This window comes from Mustela lutreola, chromosome 6, assembly GCF_030435805.1.
Source record: "Mustela lutreola isolate mMusLut2 chromosome 6, mMusLut2.pri, whole genome shotgun sequence".
Taxonomy (NCBI): domain Eukaryota; kingdom Metazoa; phylum Chordata; class Mammalia; order Carnivora; family Mustelidae; genus Mustela; species Mustela lutreola.
The window spans coordinates 142,691,666-142,708,824 of NC_081295.1; the positions used below are offsets into that span (position 1 = coordinate 142,691,666).

General features: G+C 38.4%; 1 protein-coding gene across 1 annotated transcript in view; it reads left to right on the forward strand.

Moving 5' to 3' along the window:
- The window catches only part of SYCP2L (synaptonemal complex protein 2 like), a 126,593-nt gene that overhangs the window by 23,098 nt on the left and 86,336 nt on the right, over window positions 1–17,159 (forward strand). Inside the window, 10 exon segments of the mRNA XM_059179362.1 lie at window positions 6–94; window positions 2,252–2,286; window positions 3,256–3,398; window positions 5,224–5,276; window positions 5,896–5,941; window positions 7,566–7,658; window positions 7,754–7,814; window positions 13,161–13,306; window positions 14,716–14,809; window positions 15,276–15,408. Coding sequence (XP_059035345.1) covers window positions 6–94; window positions 2,252–2,286; window positions 3,256–3,398; window positions 5,224–5,276; window positions 5,896–5,941; window positions 7,566–7,658; window positions 7,754–7,814; window positions 13,161–13,306; window positions 14,716–14,809; window positions 15,276–15,408 — 893 coding nt within the window.

Consider the following 17,159-nt stretch of genomic DNA (forward strand, 5'->3'; position numbering starts at 1 on the left):
TCCAGGCTTTGAAAACTTTGAACTCCATTTTGCATGACATGCCTCAGGAAGAGCGAAGACGACTCTCTTTGTTGGAAGGCCCAAGTCGTCTTATGTAAGTGACCTTGTACTTGATTATGGGATGCTGTAAGGGTAAAAGCTCTCTGGTTGTACTGCCTCTGTCTCTGTTCTTAGATCTGATGCCTTCATCGCTTTCTCTAGTAAATGCTTTGTGCACCTGTTGTGCACAGGCTTAGAGCTAACAGTGACGGAGGACTAAGGGGAAAAAGCTAGACTTTGCTAAGTTTTTCTTGAATAATATGTTTGTCAAGTTTGTGAGCTGAGATGCTTTCTTGGGCTATAGGTTATTTTTTCTTCTGTGAATGTGAGTTAAAATAGTGACTCCTAGGAGATTGTTAAGGGTATAGACTCTGGACCAGACTGAGATCTGGTTTTGCCACCTCTTTGCTCACCTGTAAAATGGAGCCAACTGTAATCCTTGATAGTTATTATATAGGTTGAATCAAGCAACCCATTGAAAGTGATGACCATGTTACTTAGTAGCAAATGCTCAAAATCTACCAACTTTTAGCTATACCATTGGAATTTGTATTGCTTTCCAAAAATGAAAAAACTGGATTTTTTGGTTTTGTTTTTTGATGGCCTAGTTATGATTATGTAGTTCTTGGGACATTGAAATTCAAGAGTAAGTTTGTAATGTGTGGCCATGAAAAGCAAATCCAGCACCCTGTTCTAAAATTTGAACCTAAATGTGTTACCGTGCTAGCCACCAACCAGCATCATTGACATATTGTGGTATGCCGTCATTCACGTGACCTGCAGCCATGATGGAAGAGAGGAAGGGCAGCCACGTCTGTCATATTATAGGCCTGAATGAAGTGATAGGGAGTATAAGGCCCACTGCTGTCATGTTTGTTCATTTAACTAGTGTTTGCAGGATGCAGTGTTTCTACTGAATATTTCCTAAAAAATATCTAACTAGGTTAAATTAATCATTACTCTTAATGTTATATTTAGAATTGGAGAACAACTGATCCGATGTTTTCTTGTAAATTTTCAAACTAATCGTATGGTCCTGCCTTACTGTGTGTTCTAAAAAGTCTGGAATGTTCTGGACTTAAGGTTATATATAAAGTCTGCAAGCACAAAGTAGTGGTACTATTTTAAGGCAAGGATTTCTTTTAATAGTAACAAAGCAATCTGTTTATGAGAAATTGAACTATGAGATTTCTTGGCCAATCTGTTTTTTAAAATGGGAGTTATTTGAGACATTAAAAGACCAGTATCATACTTGTTAGCATTTAGCTGAAATTATTATATAATGTGGGAATCTGTTGTTGGATGTAATGTGGTTAAGTTATTACATTATAATGATAAAATTACCAGTTTTTAAAAGCTATTCAAGAGCTCACTGGAAGGACTCACAGCACCTACTGTAGCATTTCTTTGAGGTGTCAGTTATGTTTTTAAAAAGATTTATCCAAAAAATATATTCATGCAAGTTGGTGAGATGACTATAAAATTCCAGAATCTTAGCATTTGTTGATCTTCAGACTTCCTCCAATTGAATTCCCTTTACAGAAGGAGCAATACTGCCTCCGAATGTATAAGAACTCAAGCGTCTTTTAAAAAATGCTTTTAAGTCATTAACTTTTCTTGACATTTAAGAAATATATGTCAAGATGTATTCTTGACATTTAAGAAATTATGATGCTGAGTTTGAAATAATTTCAAAAATACACATCTTGGTGGGGGGGTCTGGGGGGGCTCAGTCAGTTAAGCATCTGCCTTTGGCTCAGGTCATGATCCCAGGGTCCTAGATCAAGTCCCCTGTTGGGTTCCTGCTCAGAGGGGAGACTGCTTCTCCCTCTGCCCCTCTCCTTTGTTAGTGTGTGCTCTCTATATTTTAAAAAATATACATCTTGGTTTTATTTTTATTTTTTCAAATGTTTGTCAGTGAAAACTTGTTTCTTTCTTTAAGATCTTATTTATTTTATTTGACAGCGAGAGAGAGACACAGAAGCAGGGTGAGCGGGAGAGGGACAAGCAGGCTTCCCACCGAGCAGAGACTGACAGGTGGGGCGCGGGGGCAGCTCTATCCCAGGACTCTGGGATCATGACCTGAGCAGAAGGCAGATGCCCAACTACTGAGCCACCCAGGCACCCCTGCATCTTGGTTTTAAGTTTTAATGTCAATAGAGTAAAGTTTTATGTACACTACAGTAAAATGTTATTTATCTAAATGTTTCAGGAAAGACCTTGCAAGGACAATCTTGACTGTGGGTGGTAAGAATTGTTTAGAATTTTAAATATTAGAGTATTACATATTGGACAATTGAGGGTTTTGTGAGCATCTTAGAACTATGGGTAAAAATTATGGTCAAGTTGAAAATAGGAAGAACACTTCACTTCTAATTTATGAAAAGTTTTAATATGCTAAAAGCCATAAAGAATAATTCATGAATACTCATTTTCTCACCAACCAGCTTAGTCAAATTCTAACATTTTGCCACATTTACATGGTCTTGGGTTTTTTTGTCTTTTGTTGTTGTTGTTGTTGTTTTGTTTGTTTGTTTTAGTAAAATAAACCAGTTACATGTAAAACTCTGGTGTACATGTCCCTGATCTTACTCTCCTCCCCAATGGTAGAGGTAATCCTTGCCTTGGATTTGTTTTTTCAATCAAAAGTATGTTCTTCTACTTTTATGTATTCATAAACCGCATACACTATTTTTTCTAATTTTTATTTAAATTTTAGTTAACATACAGTATAATGGTTCAAGAGTAGAATTTAGTGATTCATTACTTCATACATTGCTTTGCATATTTTAAAAGCATTCTATAAATGTCCTCCTGTTGTACATATCTGGCTGCAGCTTATTTTTTAATCCTTAAAATTACTTGAAATTAAACATGTTATGTTTTATCAGTCATGAAGTATCACAGTTTATTCTGATTTTATTTTTGTAGTAATATTAAGACTGTTGGGGCTGTTTTGATGAGTGCTTTAATATAAAACATAAAATGTGGAAATGTTTTAATTGTTATATGCTGGCCTATTTAGATTTTCTGCTAATGTTAAATACTAAATTTATGTAATGGTGCTTTAGGATACATATTACTGCCTATAACTGTAACATACAATGCCAGTCTTCAAAGATGGAATTTCTTAGAACAAGTGTTAATCTGTAGAACTCCATTTTTTCTTTTGCTTTATGCCCACCTCAGAATAACCTACCATTTTTTAATCTCTAGATTATGACCAGCAGGTTGCACTTTCTGAAGCATTGTGTAGACTGACCTTGAAAAAATCAAGGGCTGACCTTGTTCATGAGTGGTTTGAAGATGATGTCCTTGCTGAAGCTTTCAAAGAAATTAAGGATCGAGAATTTGAGACGGTGAGATTCCTGGTCATCAAAAGTCCACTTACCCAATACTTATTAAACATCCTCAGTGTTCTCTTCAACATTGGGCTCAGGGGACGAAATTTTCTTAAATTAGGAAATGATTAAGCAAATAAGGAGCCATTCTTAAGTTTCCTATTTCTCACTTATGTGAAATGATCTGAGGACTGAGCAGAATATCTGTGTACCAAATATGGGCATACAGATTTTTTTTTTAAAGGTAATTTGGACTGGAGACAGGTGATGTGAATATGATGGACTCAGCCCAAGAAAACGTCATAGGGGGGGCGGCAAATTTCAGTGAATCTCAGATGGTAGGAGAGCTAGAGAAAATAGGCATTTCAGCCTTGTACAGAGCAGCTGGGACAATGAGGGGAGGTTGAAATGGGCATGGGGTGCTCTAGTTGGAGAAGTATTATAGGTAGTTGTGCTCTGAACCATCAGGCCTCTCTATTTTAGAGGAATAGTAATTTCCAGTGTTTTCCATGCAGTCTGGGTTCATGGTGATTATACCTCCAAAAAGCACCAAAATAGGTAATAGTTTGCTGCATATTCACTTTCATCCTAAAATAGCTCAAATGGTTTTCCTCTTCTCTCTAAAAGTTCTTACAATGAAGGTTAGGTCCTTCAGGAAAAGGTAAAATTCTTAGTAACCATGCTCGTGTTGAACCGAGCTTTTCTGGTCAAAACCACTATGCAATTACAATTTTATTAAATCTGAAGTTCTAAATATACTTAAAATATTAACTTTGAGCCTACTGCTAGATAGATAGTAGTTGTTTAACCAGTATTGATTTTGATGGAAATGGAAAGACTATAAGCCTCAGGTTTGAGTCTACCTCCGTGGCTTACATGATGCACACACTTTGGTAAGGTAGTTGACTTACGAAGCCTCAGTGTCATTATCTTGAGATAGGAATAAAACCCACCTTAAAGCTGTGAGAACTGAATTAGAGAAACCAGTGTGCCTGGGATGTTGTAGACTCAGAGGTTAGTTCCCTTTTTCCTCTTCGTTATTCCCTCGTGGTCAAAGAAATTCCACGAAAATAAGTCAAAAGTAACATTTCTCAAATCCTTTCCCCCATAGAGCCATTGTCTTCTTAATGGAACTACTTTTAGGTCAAGGCTTACATTGCTGCTGTCTATTTAGTGCTGCATAAAGATGTGGATTGTAAGGAGGGACTACAATATCCATTCCTCCCTAAGAAAAGGGACAAAAACCTGGGTTGGTATCTGTTCAGCTTTAGTATTTTGGAGGCAAAAAATTTACCTTCTTCCTGGCTTCTGGGTAGGAGAACTCTCTAACAATAATCCTTATTCTCAGAACCTGTGTGAGAAGAGAGAAACCAGGAAGGAATGGGGTAGAGAACTCTTCATGATGAAAACTGGCAATGGATAATGTTCCCAGAATAAACCCGAAATGTATAAGCTTATGGGTTTGTGGTTGACTCATTCTGGGTAGATATTAGCAAGATGGATCCCCAATGGGTTAGCATATAAACTGTAATCTAGGTCACTAGTTAAATCTATTTCTTTCCCCCTCAACCCAGTGAAATGTAACTGTGTACATAATCTTTGGAAACTTAAAGCATTCCTCAGCTGAAAATCTCCTGGCTGGGGGTTCCTTCTAGAATTTGGGTCTGAAGTTTCCCCTTTCTAACACAGAGTATTGTTTTAATTAACTTGTAATAATGAATCTTGGTAACACCCTGTGATGTTACTGGATCCTGGGAATTCAGAAGCAAACCCTAGCTTCTACATGCTGGTAAAAAATAGTAAAAACTTTTTTTTTCTTAAAGTTTGCATTATTTCTTTGAAGGATAGTAGACGGTTTCTCAATTACCTAAATAACCGACTTGGTGATGAGAGAAGGTAAGTATGTCTCTGGGTGTCATTTTATTTTTAAAATATCTGATATTAGAAATCTAGGATCTATTCTATTTCAGGAGAGAATAGAAGATACATAATTTATCACTACTAGATTATCCATTGAATAGAAACATCAGGAGATTAGATCCATTATCCATAGTGATTCGTTTGTGTTTAAAAATTACCTCTATCAGTTTTTTTTTTTTTTTTAAGAATATTTACTTATGCTTTGGAATATGTTTAACATGTTCTTTAGGAGATTTTATTAAATGATTTTTTTTTTGAAGATTTGAAGTCTGTAGAGATAGGCTTATTACAAAATGTTCTTGATGAGAATTTGCTAAGTTCACTCCTTTCATTGGAATCTTGCCCAGCAACTAGGCAGAGATAGTATTAGTAAGCCTGGCTGGTAGACCAGTAATCCGGACTTGTACACGAGCCAGATGGAAAGTGGAAATCTATCCAGGATAGTATCCATTTGTAGGTTTGAGACCCTCTTCCATACGTTGTGCAGAGAGATTTAATCACATACCCTAGATAAAAATGCTTGTTATAGAACATGTGTAGGTTGTGCTGGGTATCTGCCCATATTATATTTTTTACGTTGTGAAATGTTTTGCAGGGTCTATTCATTTCCGTGTATTGCTGCTTTTGCAGATGGGCATGAGGTATGTTCATCTCTGGGGGCTGTGAAAGTGGTATATATGGGTCTCATAGACCCTAACTTAGGTATACATACTTAGACCAAACTGCTCTCCCTAAAAGAAGGGTTTTTTAGAAAAGGAAGCTTACTTCTTTTAGAGTCTCCATTCTGAAGCCTTTCTTCACCTGTCTTCTCTCCTGCTCTAACTGGGATGCATTACTAATAAGTTGAAGGGTTCTATTGTTAATGCTAGATACAGGAATTTTAGGGTTGATACTGTGTTCGTGAGATCTATTACAGGAATCTGGCATTATTTCACCCTATTAGTGGATGCCATTATTCATGCCTGTATTTTAAGGAAAAGAGCAATTCCCTGGATTCTTTCCATCCATTTGATGCTCCCTACTTTATCCACAGAAATTGGGGGCTCTTTTTTTCACAAGATACTTCTACCTTATACTTTACTGTCTAAAAGTGAGCAGTTTCTTTTTACCACCTTCTTCGGTTTCTAAATGAACAAGGTCTACCTACAGCATCTTCCCAGGGGATAAATTCTTCAAAGACCTATAAATCTTGACTCAGCTGAGGTTTCCTGGACCTTGTCATCAAAATGTCCTAATAACCATTTCTTTGCCTTGGATTTAGAGGCTGTTTCTAGGCTTCTGTGAGCCGAACCTTTAACTCCTAACTATACCACAAGTTTCTTCTCCCTAGGACTGATTTTAGTAGCCTGATTGAGTTCTGCATCTCTATTTTTTTCCCTCTGGTTCTCTGAAGTTTCCAGTATCTGCTTCGTGGTGGATTTTTAAAAATTTTTTTAAATTAAAAATTTTTTTTTACATTTTTTAAAAAAATTCTCATCAACTTCAACATAGCCCTCAAACTGGCTTCCCATAACATGCATTATAGTTAAAGCCTTCATTCAAAGAAGTAAGCACATATGATGGAAAGTTGCCCAAGAAATGTCATTTTCAGAAAATCAAGTGGTTTATTTGTTTTTCCATTCTTAAGATAAAAACCCTTCATATATTTCTGATATGTCTAGAAAACATCTGGGAGGAAACAAAGACATTATTAATGTTTCTCTGGGAAGATACCAAGTTGAAGGGCAGAGAAGGAGACATTGACTGTTTCTATAAACACAATATGGTTTGAGGCTTTTTTCCTATAAGCACCTATTTATTTTACAATCAATTAAAATGAAGGTAATTTGAAATCTTCACATCTTAGCTCTACTCTAATGGATATAGTAAGGTAGATGGCAGATAATTACTTATATTTGGTAATACCTCCTTTTCTTAAAGTTTCCATTTCTATGCAGTGTTTCTATTGTTTCTGCTTCAACATAGGACTACTTTCTTATTCTCTCAGGGGGGAAATATGTGAATAGAGTCCTCTGATACATTTAAACATATTTTAAATGTTAAACTAAGGATAGTGGTTGTGTTTTATTTTTTTTTTCCAGAAATACTTAGTTATATGAAGTTAAGACCTTCCTCCTGCTTTGCAGAAGTAAGGCAATAAAGACCTCCTACAGTATTAAAGTAGTGTTTCTCCAAGAAAAGCAGAAGTTGTTTTTGGTGGACTAATTTCCCTCTGACTCTTTAACAGGATATGTACACAATTCATATTGAAATTACATCTTACAGATGAGAAAACCAGAAGATGAAAAACTAGAGAAATTTTGGATTGACTTCAACCTCGGAAGTCAGAGTGTCACTTTTTATATAGACAATAGTAGGGTAACTATGTTTAACTCCTACTTAAACCAAGGGCTTAGAGATTGTTTATATGCAAATACATTATGTGCTCATGAACGTAACTTATTTTTTTCCAGAATGCTCTATGGGACTCAGTAAGACTTTTGAAGGAAGCAGTGGTTAATTTCAGCATAATAGGTAAGATAATTCTAAACCACTCCACATTTAGTTCTGATTCTAGAGCAGACTTTGTTCTTTGAGGTAGGAGGGAGATGGTATAGTGTGATGGAAGGAACCTTGCTCAGGGCCAGGATGCAAGGGTACAAGGTCAAGGACTCCTTCACTTTGTGACTTCAGGATTCAATTATTTTCCTGAGGTTTGGTTGTTGTTGTTGTTGTTGTTTTAATTGTAAAAATAGTTATAGTCACTCAAACTTCAAAACAGAATCACAATGTGAGAGAGCAATTTCACTTCTAGATAGCAGACTTGAAAACAGATGGACATACTGATGGTCGTTGCAAAATTATTCAACGGCCAAGAGGTAGAAGTGACCCAAATGTCCATCTAATGGTGAATAAGGATGGAATATGATACAATTTTAAAAGGAAAGGAAAGTCTGGCACATGCTACAGTAAGGATGAACCTTCAGGACCTTACACTACGTGAATAGGCTAATCAAAACATATATCCTATCATTCCATTTATGGGTATCTCTCAAAATGATAGAGACAGGAAGTAGAGTAGGGACTGTGGGGAGAAGGAAATGGGGAGCTGCTGCTTAACGGATAGAGTTTTATATCTGCAAGACACAACTCCAGAGATCTGTGGTACAACAATGTAAATACACTTAATGCTACTGAACTATATGTTTTAGAGTGATTAACATGGAAAATGTTTTATGCCGCAATTAAAAAGCTGGGAGAAGGAGAGCAGGTACTTATAACCAGAACAGGGAAAGCATCTCAGGCTGACTCCATGCTGTGCATGGGGCACGAGGTGGGGCTCTCTCACCACTGTGAGATCATGACCTGAGCTGAAACAGAGTTGGATCCAGATGCCTAAATGACTGAGCCTGCCCCCAGGTGGTTCTCCTGCCTCCTCTGCAGAAGCAGTCCATGCCCTCTAGGCTTTATCCTCACCAAGACCAGTGACCTTTAAAACTCCAGACTTTTTAAGCCCTGCCAGTTACCAGATCTCACAAAACTCAGCCCTTCTCATTTTCCAAGCCAATGACTTTGGAGAAATGTTCTCTTTGTGTCTTCTCCTGTGTACTCCCTTGCCTTTCATGGAGACCAGCTCTCTCCCCTCCATAGCAACAGAGATCCATACTTCCTACTTTCTTCAGTGAGGCCTCTTCTCTCCATTCAGTTGTGGCATTTATTCTGTCCATCCTCAGAACAACTTTCGGGGTATTCAGGATGATTTGATAGTTATCTAGTCATGTTTGTGGGATGAAATAAGCCTACAGTCCTCCTATTCATTCTGCCACCATCTTTTCTCAACAATGTGCATTCATAACCTCCTTCCTCAGATCCTGGAGGGAAGTACCCAGTGCACCTCCAGGAGCCACACAAGGTCAAGGCAGAGTACAGACAGAGCACAAGTCTTTGTTTTCAGGTCTATTTTGTCTGATAGAAATATTATTACCGGGACGCCTGGGTGGCTCAGTTGGTTAAGCAGCTGCCTTCGGCTCAGGTCATGATCCCAGCGTCCTGGGATCGAGTCCCACATCGGGCTCCTTGCTCAGCAGGGAGCCTGCTTCTCCCTCTGCCTCTGCCTGCCATTCTGTCTGCCTGTGCTCACTCTCTCCTTCTCTCTCTCTGATGAATAAATAAAATCTTAAAAAAAAAAATATTGTTACTTCAGCTTTCTTTTCACATTCATTTGCATGACAAATAATTTTCCATCCTTTTACTTCTAATCTGCATGTGTCTTTAGGTCTGAACTAAGACTCTTGTAGGCAGCATATAGATGGGTCTTGCTCTTTTTTTTTTTTTTTTAAAGATTTTATTTATTTATTTGACAGAGAGCGATCACAAGTAGGCAGAGAGGCAGGCAGAGAGAGGGAAGCAGGCTCCCTGCTGAGCAGAGAGCCCGATATGGGACTCGATCCCAGGACCCTGAGATCATGACCCAAGCCGAAGGCAGCGGCTTAACCCACTGAGCCACCCAGGTGCCCCGTGTCTTGCTCTTTTATCTGTTCTGTCACCGTCTTTTGGAGTGTTTAGTCCATTTACATTCAAAGATTTACTGATAAATATGTACTTATTGCCATTTTGTTCCTTGTTTTGTGGTTGTTTATTTAGTTCTTTGTTCCGTTCTTGCTCTTTACTGTTTGCTGGCTTTTTGGAGTCATATGCTTGGATTCCTTTCTTTTTATTCTTTATAAATCTATTATTGGTTTTCAATTTGTGGTTACCATTGGGCTTATAACCTCTTATACGTATAATAATCTATACTTGGGCAATGGTTGCTTAAGATTGAATCCATTCTTTACTCCTCGACCTGCCCGCACCCCTGTGTTTTAGGTAGATGGTGTCATACTAACATCCTCTTAATTTATGAATCCCTTGACTGATTTTCATAGATGTATCAAGTTTTACTGCTTTTATATTTCTTGATTCTCTTACTCTTACTGCCTTTCCTTTCTACTCAATGTCCTTAACATTTCTTGTAAGGCAGGTTTTGTTGTCATGAATTCCTTTCACTTTTGTTTCTGGGAAATTCTTTACCCCTCCTTCTATTCTAAATGATAGGCTTTCTGGATAGAGTATTCCTGGTTGCAAGATTTTTCTTTTTTTGATCAATGTCTTTTAAGATTTTATTTGACAGAAGCACAGCGAGAGAGGGAACAGAAGCCAGGGAAGTGAGTGAGGGAGAGGCAGGCTCTCTGATGAGCAGGGAGCCCAATGCAGGGTTCTATCCCAGAATCCTGGGATCGTGCCTTGAGCTGAAGGCAGTCACTTAATGCTTAATGACTGAGCCACCCAGGTCACCCAGGATTTTTCTTCTAGCACTTTGAGGGAGCCAGAGGGAGTTAATGATATAGTCAAAGTTTCTGCTGAAAAATCAGCCGATAGTCTTACGGGGTTTCCTTTGTTTGTAACTGTCTTCTCTTGCTGCTTTAAAAATTCTCTCTATACTACTTTTTGCCATTTTAACTGTATATCCTGTTGTAGACCTTACTGGGTTGATTTTTGTTGGTGACTCTATGCCTCTTAGATCTGGGTATGTTTCCTTCCCAGATGAGGGAAATTTTCATCTATTCTTCATATAGGTTTTCTGTCCTCTTTTCTCTTCTTCTTCTGGGATTCTTACAATGTGAATGTTACACTTGGTAGTATTTCTGTGTTTCCTTAGTCTGTTTTCACTTTATTTTTCTCCTATTCCACTTGATTGCTTTCCATTACTCTGTTCTCCAGGTCATTGACCTATTCTCCTTTTAGTCTATTTATTTCATCTAGTGTATTTTTAATTTCAGTTACTGAGGTCTTCATCTCTGATTCTTTGTTTTGTCTCCTTGTTGATGGTCTCACTGAGGTCTCCCACTCTTTTCTCAACCAGGGAGTATCTTTCTGGCCATTACTTTAAATATTCTATCAGGAATATTATCTATTTCATTTAGCTCTTGCTATAATTTTGTTCTTTCATATGAGACCTATTCTCTCTCATTTTGTCTATGTCTCTTTCTATGTGTTTTGAGAGTCTGCTATGCCTCCTGTTTTTGGAAGTAGGGGCATTATGAAGAAGAGTTCCTGTACTGCCCTGCAGTGCAATGTTCCCTGTTCACTAGAATCTGTTCATTAGAATCTGACACTTCATGAATATCCCCCTTATTTGTTGCACATGTCCTATTGTGGCTAAGCCACATTCGCATTTCAGTCCAGTTGTCTGCAGTGGCTCTTTGCCTGTTGTGGCAGGGTTTAGTCCCTGGGTTTTTAGTGGGTCCATCTGGGGCTGCCTTGGGCTTAAATTGAGTCAGACCAGGGGTCTGGGAAATGACATAGTACCAAATTGCAAGGCTCTTTCCCTGTGTTGTATCCTGAGAAGATTTCATTGGTTGAAGAGGACTTGCAGTCAGACTAGATGGCTGTCTCTCCTGTCCCCATGGCTTGGGCCCACCGTGAGACTGGTATATGTGGTCATCTTTCCCTCTACCTAGAGCAGGAGTCAATTTAGGGTGGTGGTGGCTCCTGTAGCAGCTGCTTGCACACTCCCGGGCTTGTGATACATCCTTGGATGCACTCCAGCCACAGGCCTAATGGAGTGAGCAGGTCCTGGGGAGAACGCAAGGGTGGGGTGTATGGTACCATTGAGTCAGACATATTTAAAATCTTATAATAGCCTATTAAAAAGACCAAAAGTAGATAGATTTCAACATACTATATTTCAAAAAAAAATTTTTACCCAGTATATCCTAAATAGTAGCATTTTAACACATAATCGCTTTAACAAGTGAGATCTTCTGCCTGCTCTTTTTTGTGTGCCAAGTCCTCACAAACTGGTGATATACTTTATGCTTCTAGCATATCAGTTGGCACTATCCATGTTTCTGGTGTGTGGGGGCCACAGGTCCCGACCCATGTGTCTCATTCTTCCTCCTTCTCTTCATTCTCCTCAATGCGTGACCCTTTGTTTTGCCTGTTCTTTCAGGCAGTTTATGCATTTCTTTCCTGCAGCTTGGGACTCAGCTTGTAGTTACTATGGCTCATTGTTGAACTCCTCATGAATTTTGGTCAAAACTGTTTCCTGGGGTGGCTCAGTGGGTTAAGCCGCTGCCTTCGGCTCAGGGTCCTGGGATCGAGTCCCACATCGGACTCTCTGCTCAGCGGGGAGCCTGCTTCCCTCTCGTTCTCTGCCTGCCTCTCTACCTACTTGTGATCTCTGTCTGTCAAATAAATAAATAAAATCTTAAAAAAAAAAACTGTTTCCTGAAACACATTACTATTTGTCGGTGGAGAGCAGGTGTCCTGGTAGGAGGCCCTCAAGGAGACTTGTTGGAGACACAGGTCCCTCTGGGCACACAGGAGCCTCCTCAAGTAGAGTCTGTTGAAATGAAGAAGGATGATTCCATTTTTGTGTATGGGGAATAGTGATTTTTATTTTGAATTTTCAGACGTGAAGTACATCGGAGAGAATGAGAATGAATGTTGTATTTAACATATTGGGGGGGCAAAATACCTTCTATAGGTGAAAGCTTTGTATTAAAAAAAAAAAAAAGGCTCCTTACAAATCAGATTGAATTCTATAGACATCAAAACCATTTCCAAGATTTTGATTCCAAGGTTCTGCTGTTAAGGTAAGTTACTTCCTATGTTTGAAGATCAACCACACAGTCCTATTGTGTATATTTGTATGTATAAACACACACACAAAGGTGCATCTAACAAAAATAATTTCAAACTAACTTCATTTAATACAATTTTTCATCCTACTGCAGAAAATCTGAACAATTGACAAATATCCCAGTGGAGTTATAGAATTTAATTTTTTTATTATGTTGATATGCATATGCATACTTTGTTCTTTTTTGTTGTTGTTAGAAACTGAAAATAGGAAGATCCTCATTATTTGCCTGAAGAAACCTATTGCTATTGACAACAAAGAAGTGATGAAAATAGAGATCCACTTTGATTCGCAATTCGACTTAGCACAAGCTTCCATTGAAGCTTTAGGAGAAGACAGACAGGTGGCAGATTTAGTTCTTGATTATTTGAAAATGTTTTCTTGCGTTTTTTTTTTTTCCTATTTCTACCTTTTTTGTTGGGTTTTGATGTGAACATTTGCTCAAGCAGATAGCTTGATCTTTGGAATACCATGTAATGAGAGTTGAGAGTCTGGGTCCTAATCCCAGTTCTTTCCATAGATCATCGCCTGAAGTCAGACACAAGGCCTCTTTCTACTTCAAAATGCTTTAAACCATTTATTGTGAACTGTTGAAAATTTTCTAGGATAACATCCCTACCTTGCCACATTCTTCCTGAAGTTTTGAGGGTACTTGCTGTGGGCTTCTTAGCATTTCCTTCTCTTCCTCTAATCCCTGAGAACTGAAGGGAATCACTAGAAATAGCATCTCGTAAGGAGTTTTTCTGAAGTTCTGTCTCCTGGTCTTCAGGTGAAATTGTCCGCTACTCTTCAAGAATGCTATGGGCCTCCATATCCCTCATTATAATGTATCCTATTTACATGCAGAGCACAATGCCTTGAACACCTGGGTGGCTCAGATGGTTAAGCTTCTCCCTTTGGCTCAGGTCATGATTGCAGGATCCTGGGATCGAGTCCCTCCACAGGGACTCTGCTTCTCCCTCTGCCTGACATCCTTTACCCTGCTTGTGTGGGCTCTTTCTATGATAAATAAAATCTAAAAAAAAAAAAATTAAACCCTTAAAAAATGCACAATGCCTTTATCACAGATGGCAGGCAGAGCAAAGATATTTGTGATAAAGACCTAAGATTCTGTGGTAGTGGCCATTAGGAGGTTGAATTAAGAGATCAGAGAACTGAGGGAAGAAGCTTAGGGCCCATTTCCTTTTGGCTCTGAGTTGTACATGACAGCATGTTATAGTCTATTAAGTGCTCTGTAGCAGAGTTTCCAAATCCTCACTACATGAAACGACCATTTTATGGATGGGATGAGAAATAGAGTAGAATCAATCACTTAATTAAAAATTGTTACATATGAATTGGTCTAACACAGATGCTAGACTGGCTGAGACCCCAAGGGGGAGGGCCTCCAACTCCAACTTGGCTTTATGGGAGAACGAATTCAAGAACAAGCCATGTGGAGAAAGAGAAAGAATTATCAAGTCTAGAAAGGAACTAATTCACGGACAAAGTAGTTTTTCTGCCCAGATGAGGAAGCAGATCCCCCCCCCACACCCCCTATTGCCTCTGATGAAGGGTTTTATATGCTTAAAATTACCTAACCATATAGAGAGGGGCTTTCTAAATTTGGATTTATCATTTACAGTTGGCAATAAGATAAACTTCTTTTTTAACTTGTATTTGTTGTATTCTGAGCCTTAAGTTTTCCTTAACAAAAATTTTCAGAGACTACTTCTCTTTTAAAAGTCATGTGGATTTTGGCTTGCATTTCAGATGTTGCCTGACCAGATGAGAAGCTCCTCGGAACTTTCTGGTAAATTTGAGAAAGAAGACCTTGACATTTCTAGTACCCTTGAAAGAGAGACAGGTATACTGGGAAATAAAATTTCTTACTCTGAATTCCTTTTAACATCAATGATAAAACCTTACTTGGAAGAGGTCACTGCAAGCCTGTGGTGTGGAAGAGTAATTAGTATACCATTGTACCTACAGAAAGCAAAGCTGCTAGCCACTTTGAACCCTTTTCCCTACCCAATACATTATCTTGTGGGTCAAATGTAAATGACAAAGGAGAAAAAATGAGTCATGGCTGTGGCTACCACAAAGCTGGCCTGCATGGATCCTATATCTCTTAGGAGTTAATTTCAAAGTCATTTCTCAAAGTCCCCATAAATTTTGGATTCGGAAGTTTAATGCAGAATGTAACTACCGGCTCTTACCAATAGATGGCGATGTACCTACAGTGTGGGGTCCCATGGAGCGCAATTAGAGAATGCGTTCACCATGGCGTATGGTTACTTTCCCACTTTTAATGCTCTGTTCTCTGTGTATAGACCAGAAAGAAGAATTCCCCAAGCTGGCAGAATTAATGAGTGCCCGAGATGACCAATGCCCAATAACTCTCCCCTTAAATGACCAGTCTGAGCCTGATGTGAGTATGGGAGGCTGAGTACAAGATTCTGAACTGTGTCTGCCAGGATGCAGACTGGTAGAAGCCACTTCTGGCTTGTCATTTATTTTTTTTTTTCCTAACCAACCATTTCTCCCTTTTTTGGACTATCCTCTCCTTTAGATCATTTTTGCCTGACATGTTTATGTGTTCTCTTCTTTGACACAACTTGGCTGTCTTTGGAATATGTGACTTGGCTGGCTCTGCCTCCTTCCTTCACTTTGAATCTAGAGACTAAGATAAAGGGAAAGGAGTTTAATGTTTGCAGTTAGACTTGGTTTTCACTTACTAGATATAGGAACTTGGGAAAATTAATACCACTGAGTCCAAGGCTTCTTATGTATAAAATGGAGGTAATAGCTCATTTAAACTGTAGCCCTTAGATACTCTACATCCTGTTTTTAATCCTAACTTACTGTTTGGCATATATAGGTATTCAGACCAGTCCTCATTTTCTTATATTTGATTACATGTATATTACACAGAAATGTAACATAGTGTTTTTGGTACTGACAAAACTCCTGAGGGCAGATATCATCAATTTTTTGAAATCGCCAACAGTCATTAGGAGTCCAGTCTAATGAGTAGAAACCCAGTATCTTAATATTTAGAAATACTTTACATGCCCAAAGAAAAGCGACTCTAAAAGAACTTTAAAAGAGGGACTTCAAAGTCACCATAACGTCTTTTTTCTACAGCAAAGAAATACAGCAGATAGTTCACCTGAAAAATGGAAACCAGATGACCTACAACAAGGTCAGCTTTTAAAAAAACTATCCTAAGACTTGAGTAGTATACTTACATATTTTCTTGAAGCTTAAACTATTTTTGCTTTGAATTTCCATGATTGGAAGTCACTTCAAAAGATTCCTCAGATTTACAAGAACCATCAGTAAAAATTCAGGATCCTAAATTAAATGACAAATCCAGGTATGTGACTTTTAAAGTTATTAAACCATGTTGATTGCTATTAATGTGACCAATTAATGGATAAGTCAACTGTCTTTCCATCTTTGCTGCATCCGGCCACACCCCGCACAAGGACAGAGCATTGTGTGCAGTGTTCTGTGGAATCGTTTGAGTAGTGCTGGGATGTTCTCCTGACCTACAGATCTCTACCAGTACACCCCCCAGTGGTACACCCCCCAGTGGTACACCCCCCAGTGGTACACCCCCCAGTGGTACACCCCCCAGTGGTACACCCCCCAGTGATACCTTTGATCTCTTATTCCGAGCGAGGAAACACATATCACCTGACATTGATTTGCTACCTTTCCATGTAGGCCTATGGAGAATGGGTCATAGGATACGTAATTCTTTATAGCTTTATATAGAGACAACTGGAATAAAATAAACTATGCATATTTAAAGTATGTCATTTGAGTTTTTAACCTATATCTATACCAAGGACAGTCACTACAATCCAGATAATGTACCTATCCATCATCTCCAAGATGTTCTCGCCCCTTCGAAATCCTTCTGTCCTGCCCTTTTTGTCCCCCTTACTTGACCCTTGCAATCACTGATTTTTGCCGTGATAGAAGAGTTTGCAATGATATAAATGAAAATCTGATATAAATGAAAATCTGATATAAATGAAAATCTGATATAAATGAAATCAAAGTGTATAATTTTTTCCTACCAGCTTCTTTCATTCAGCATAATTATTTTGAGATTTATCCATATTATGTATAGCACTAGTTCATTCTTCTATATTGCCAAGTAATAGTTCCTTCATGGATTTACCACTATTTGTTGATCCATTCAC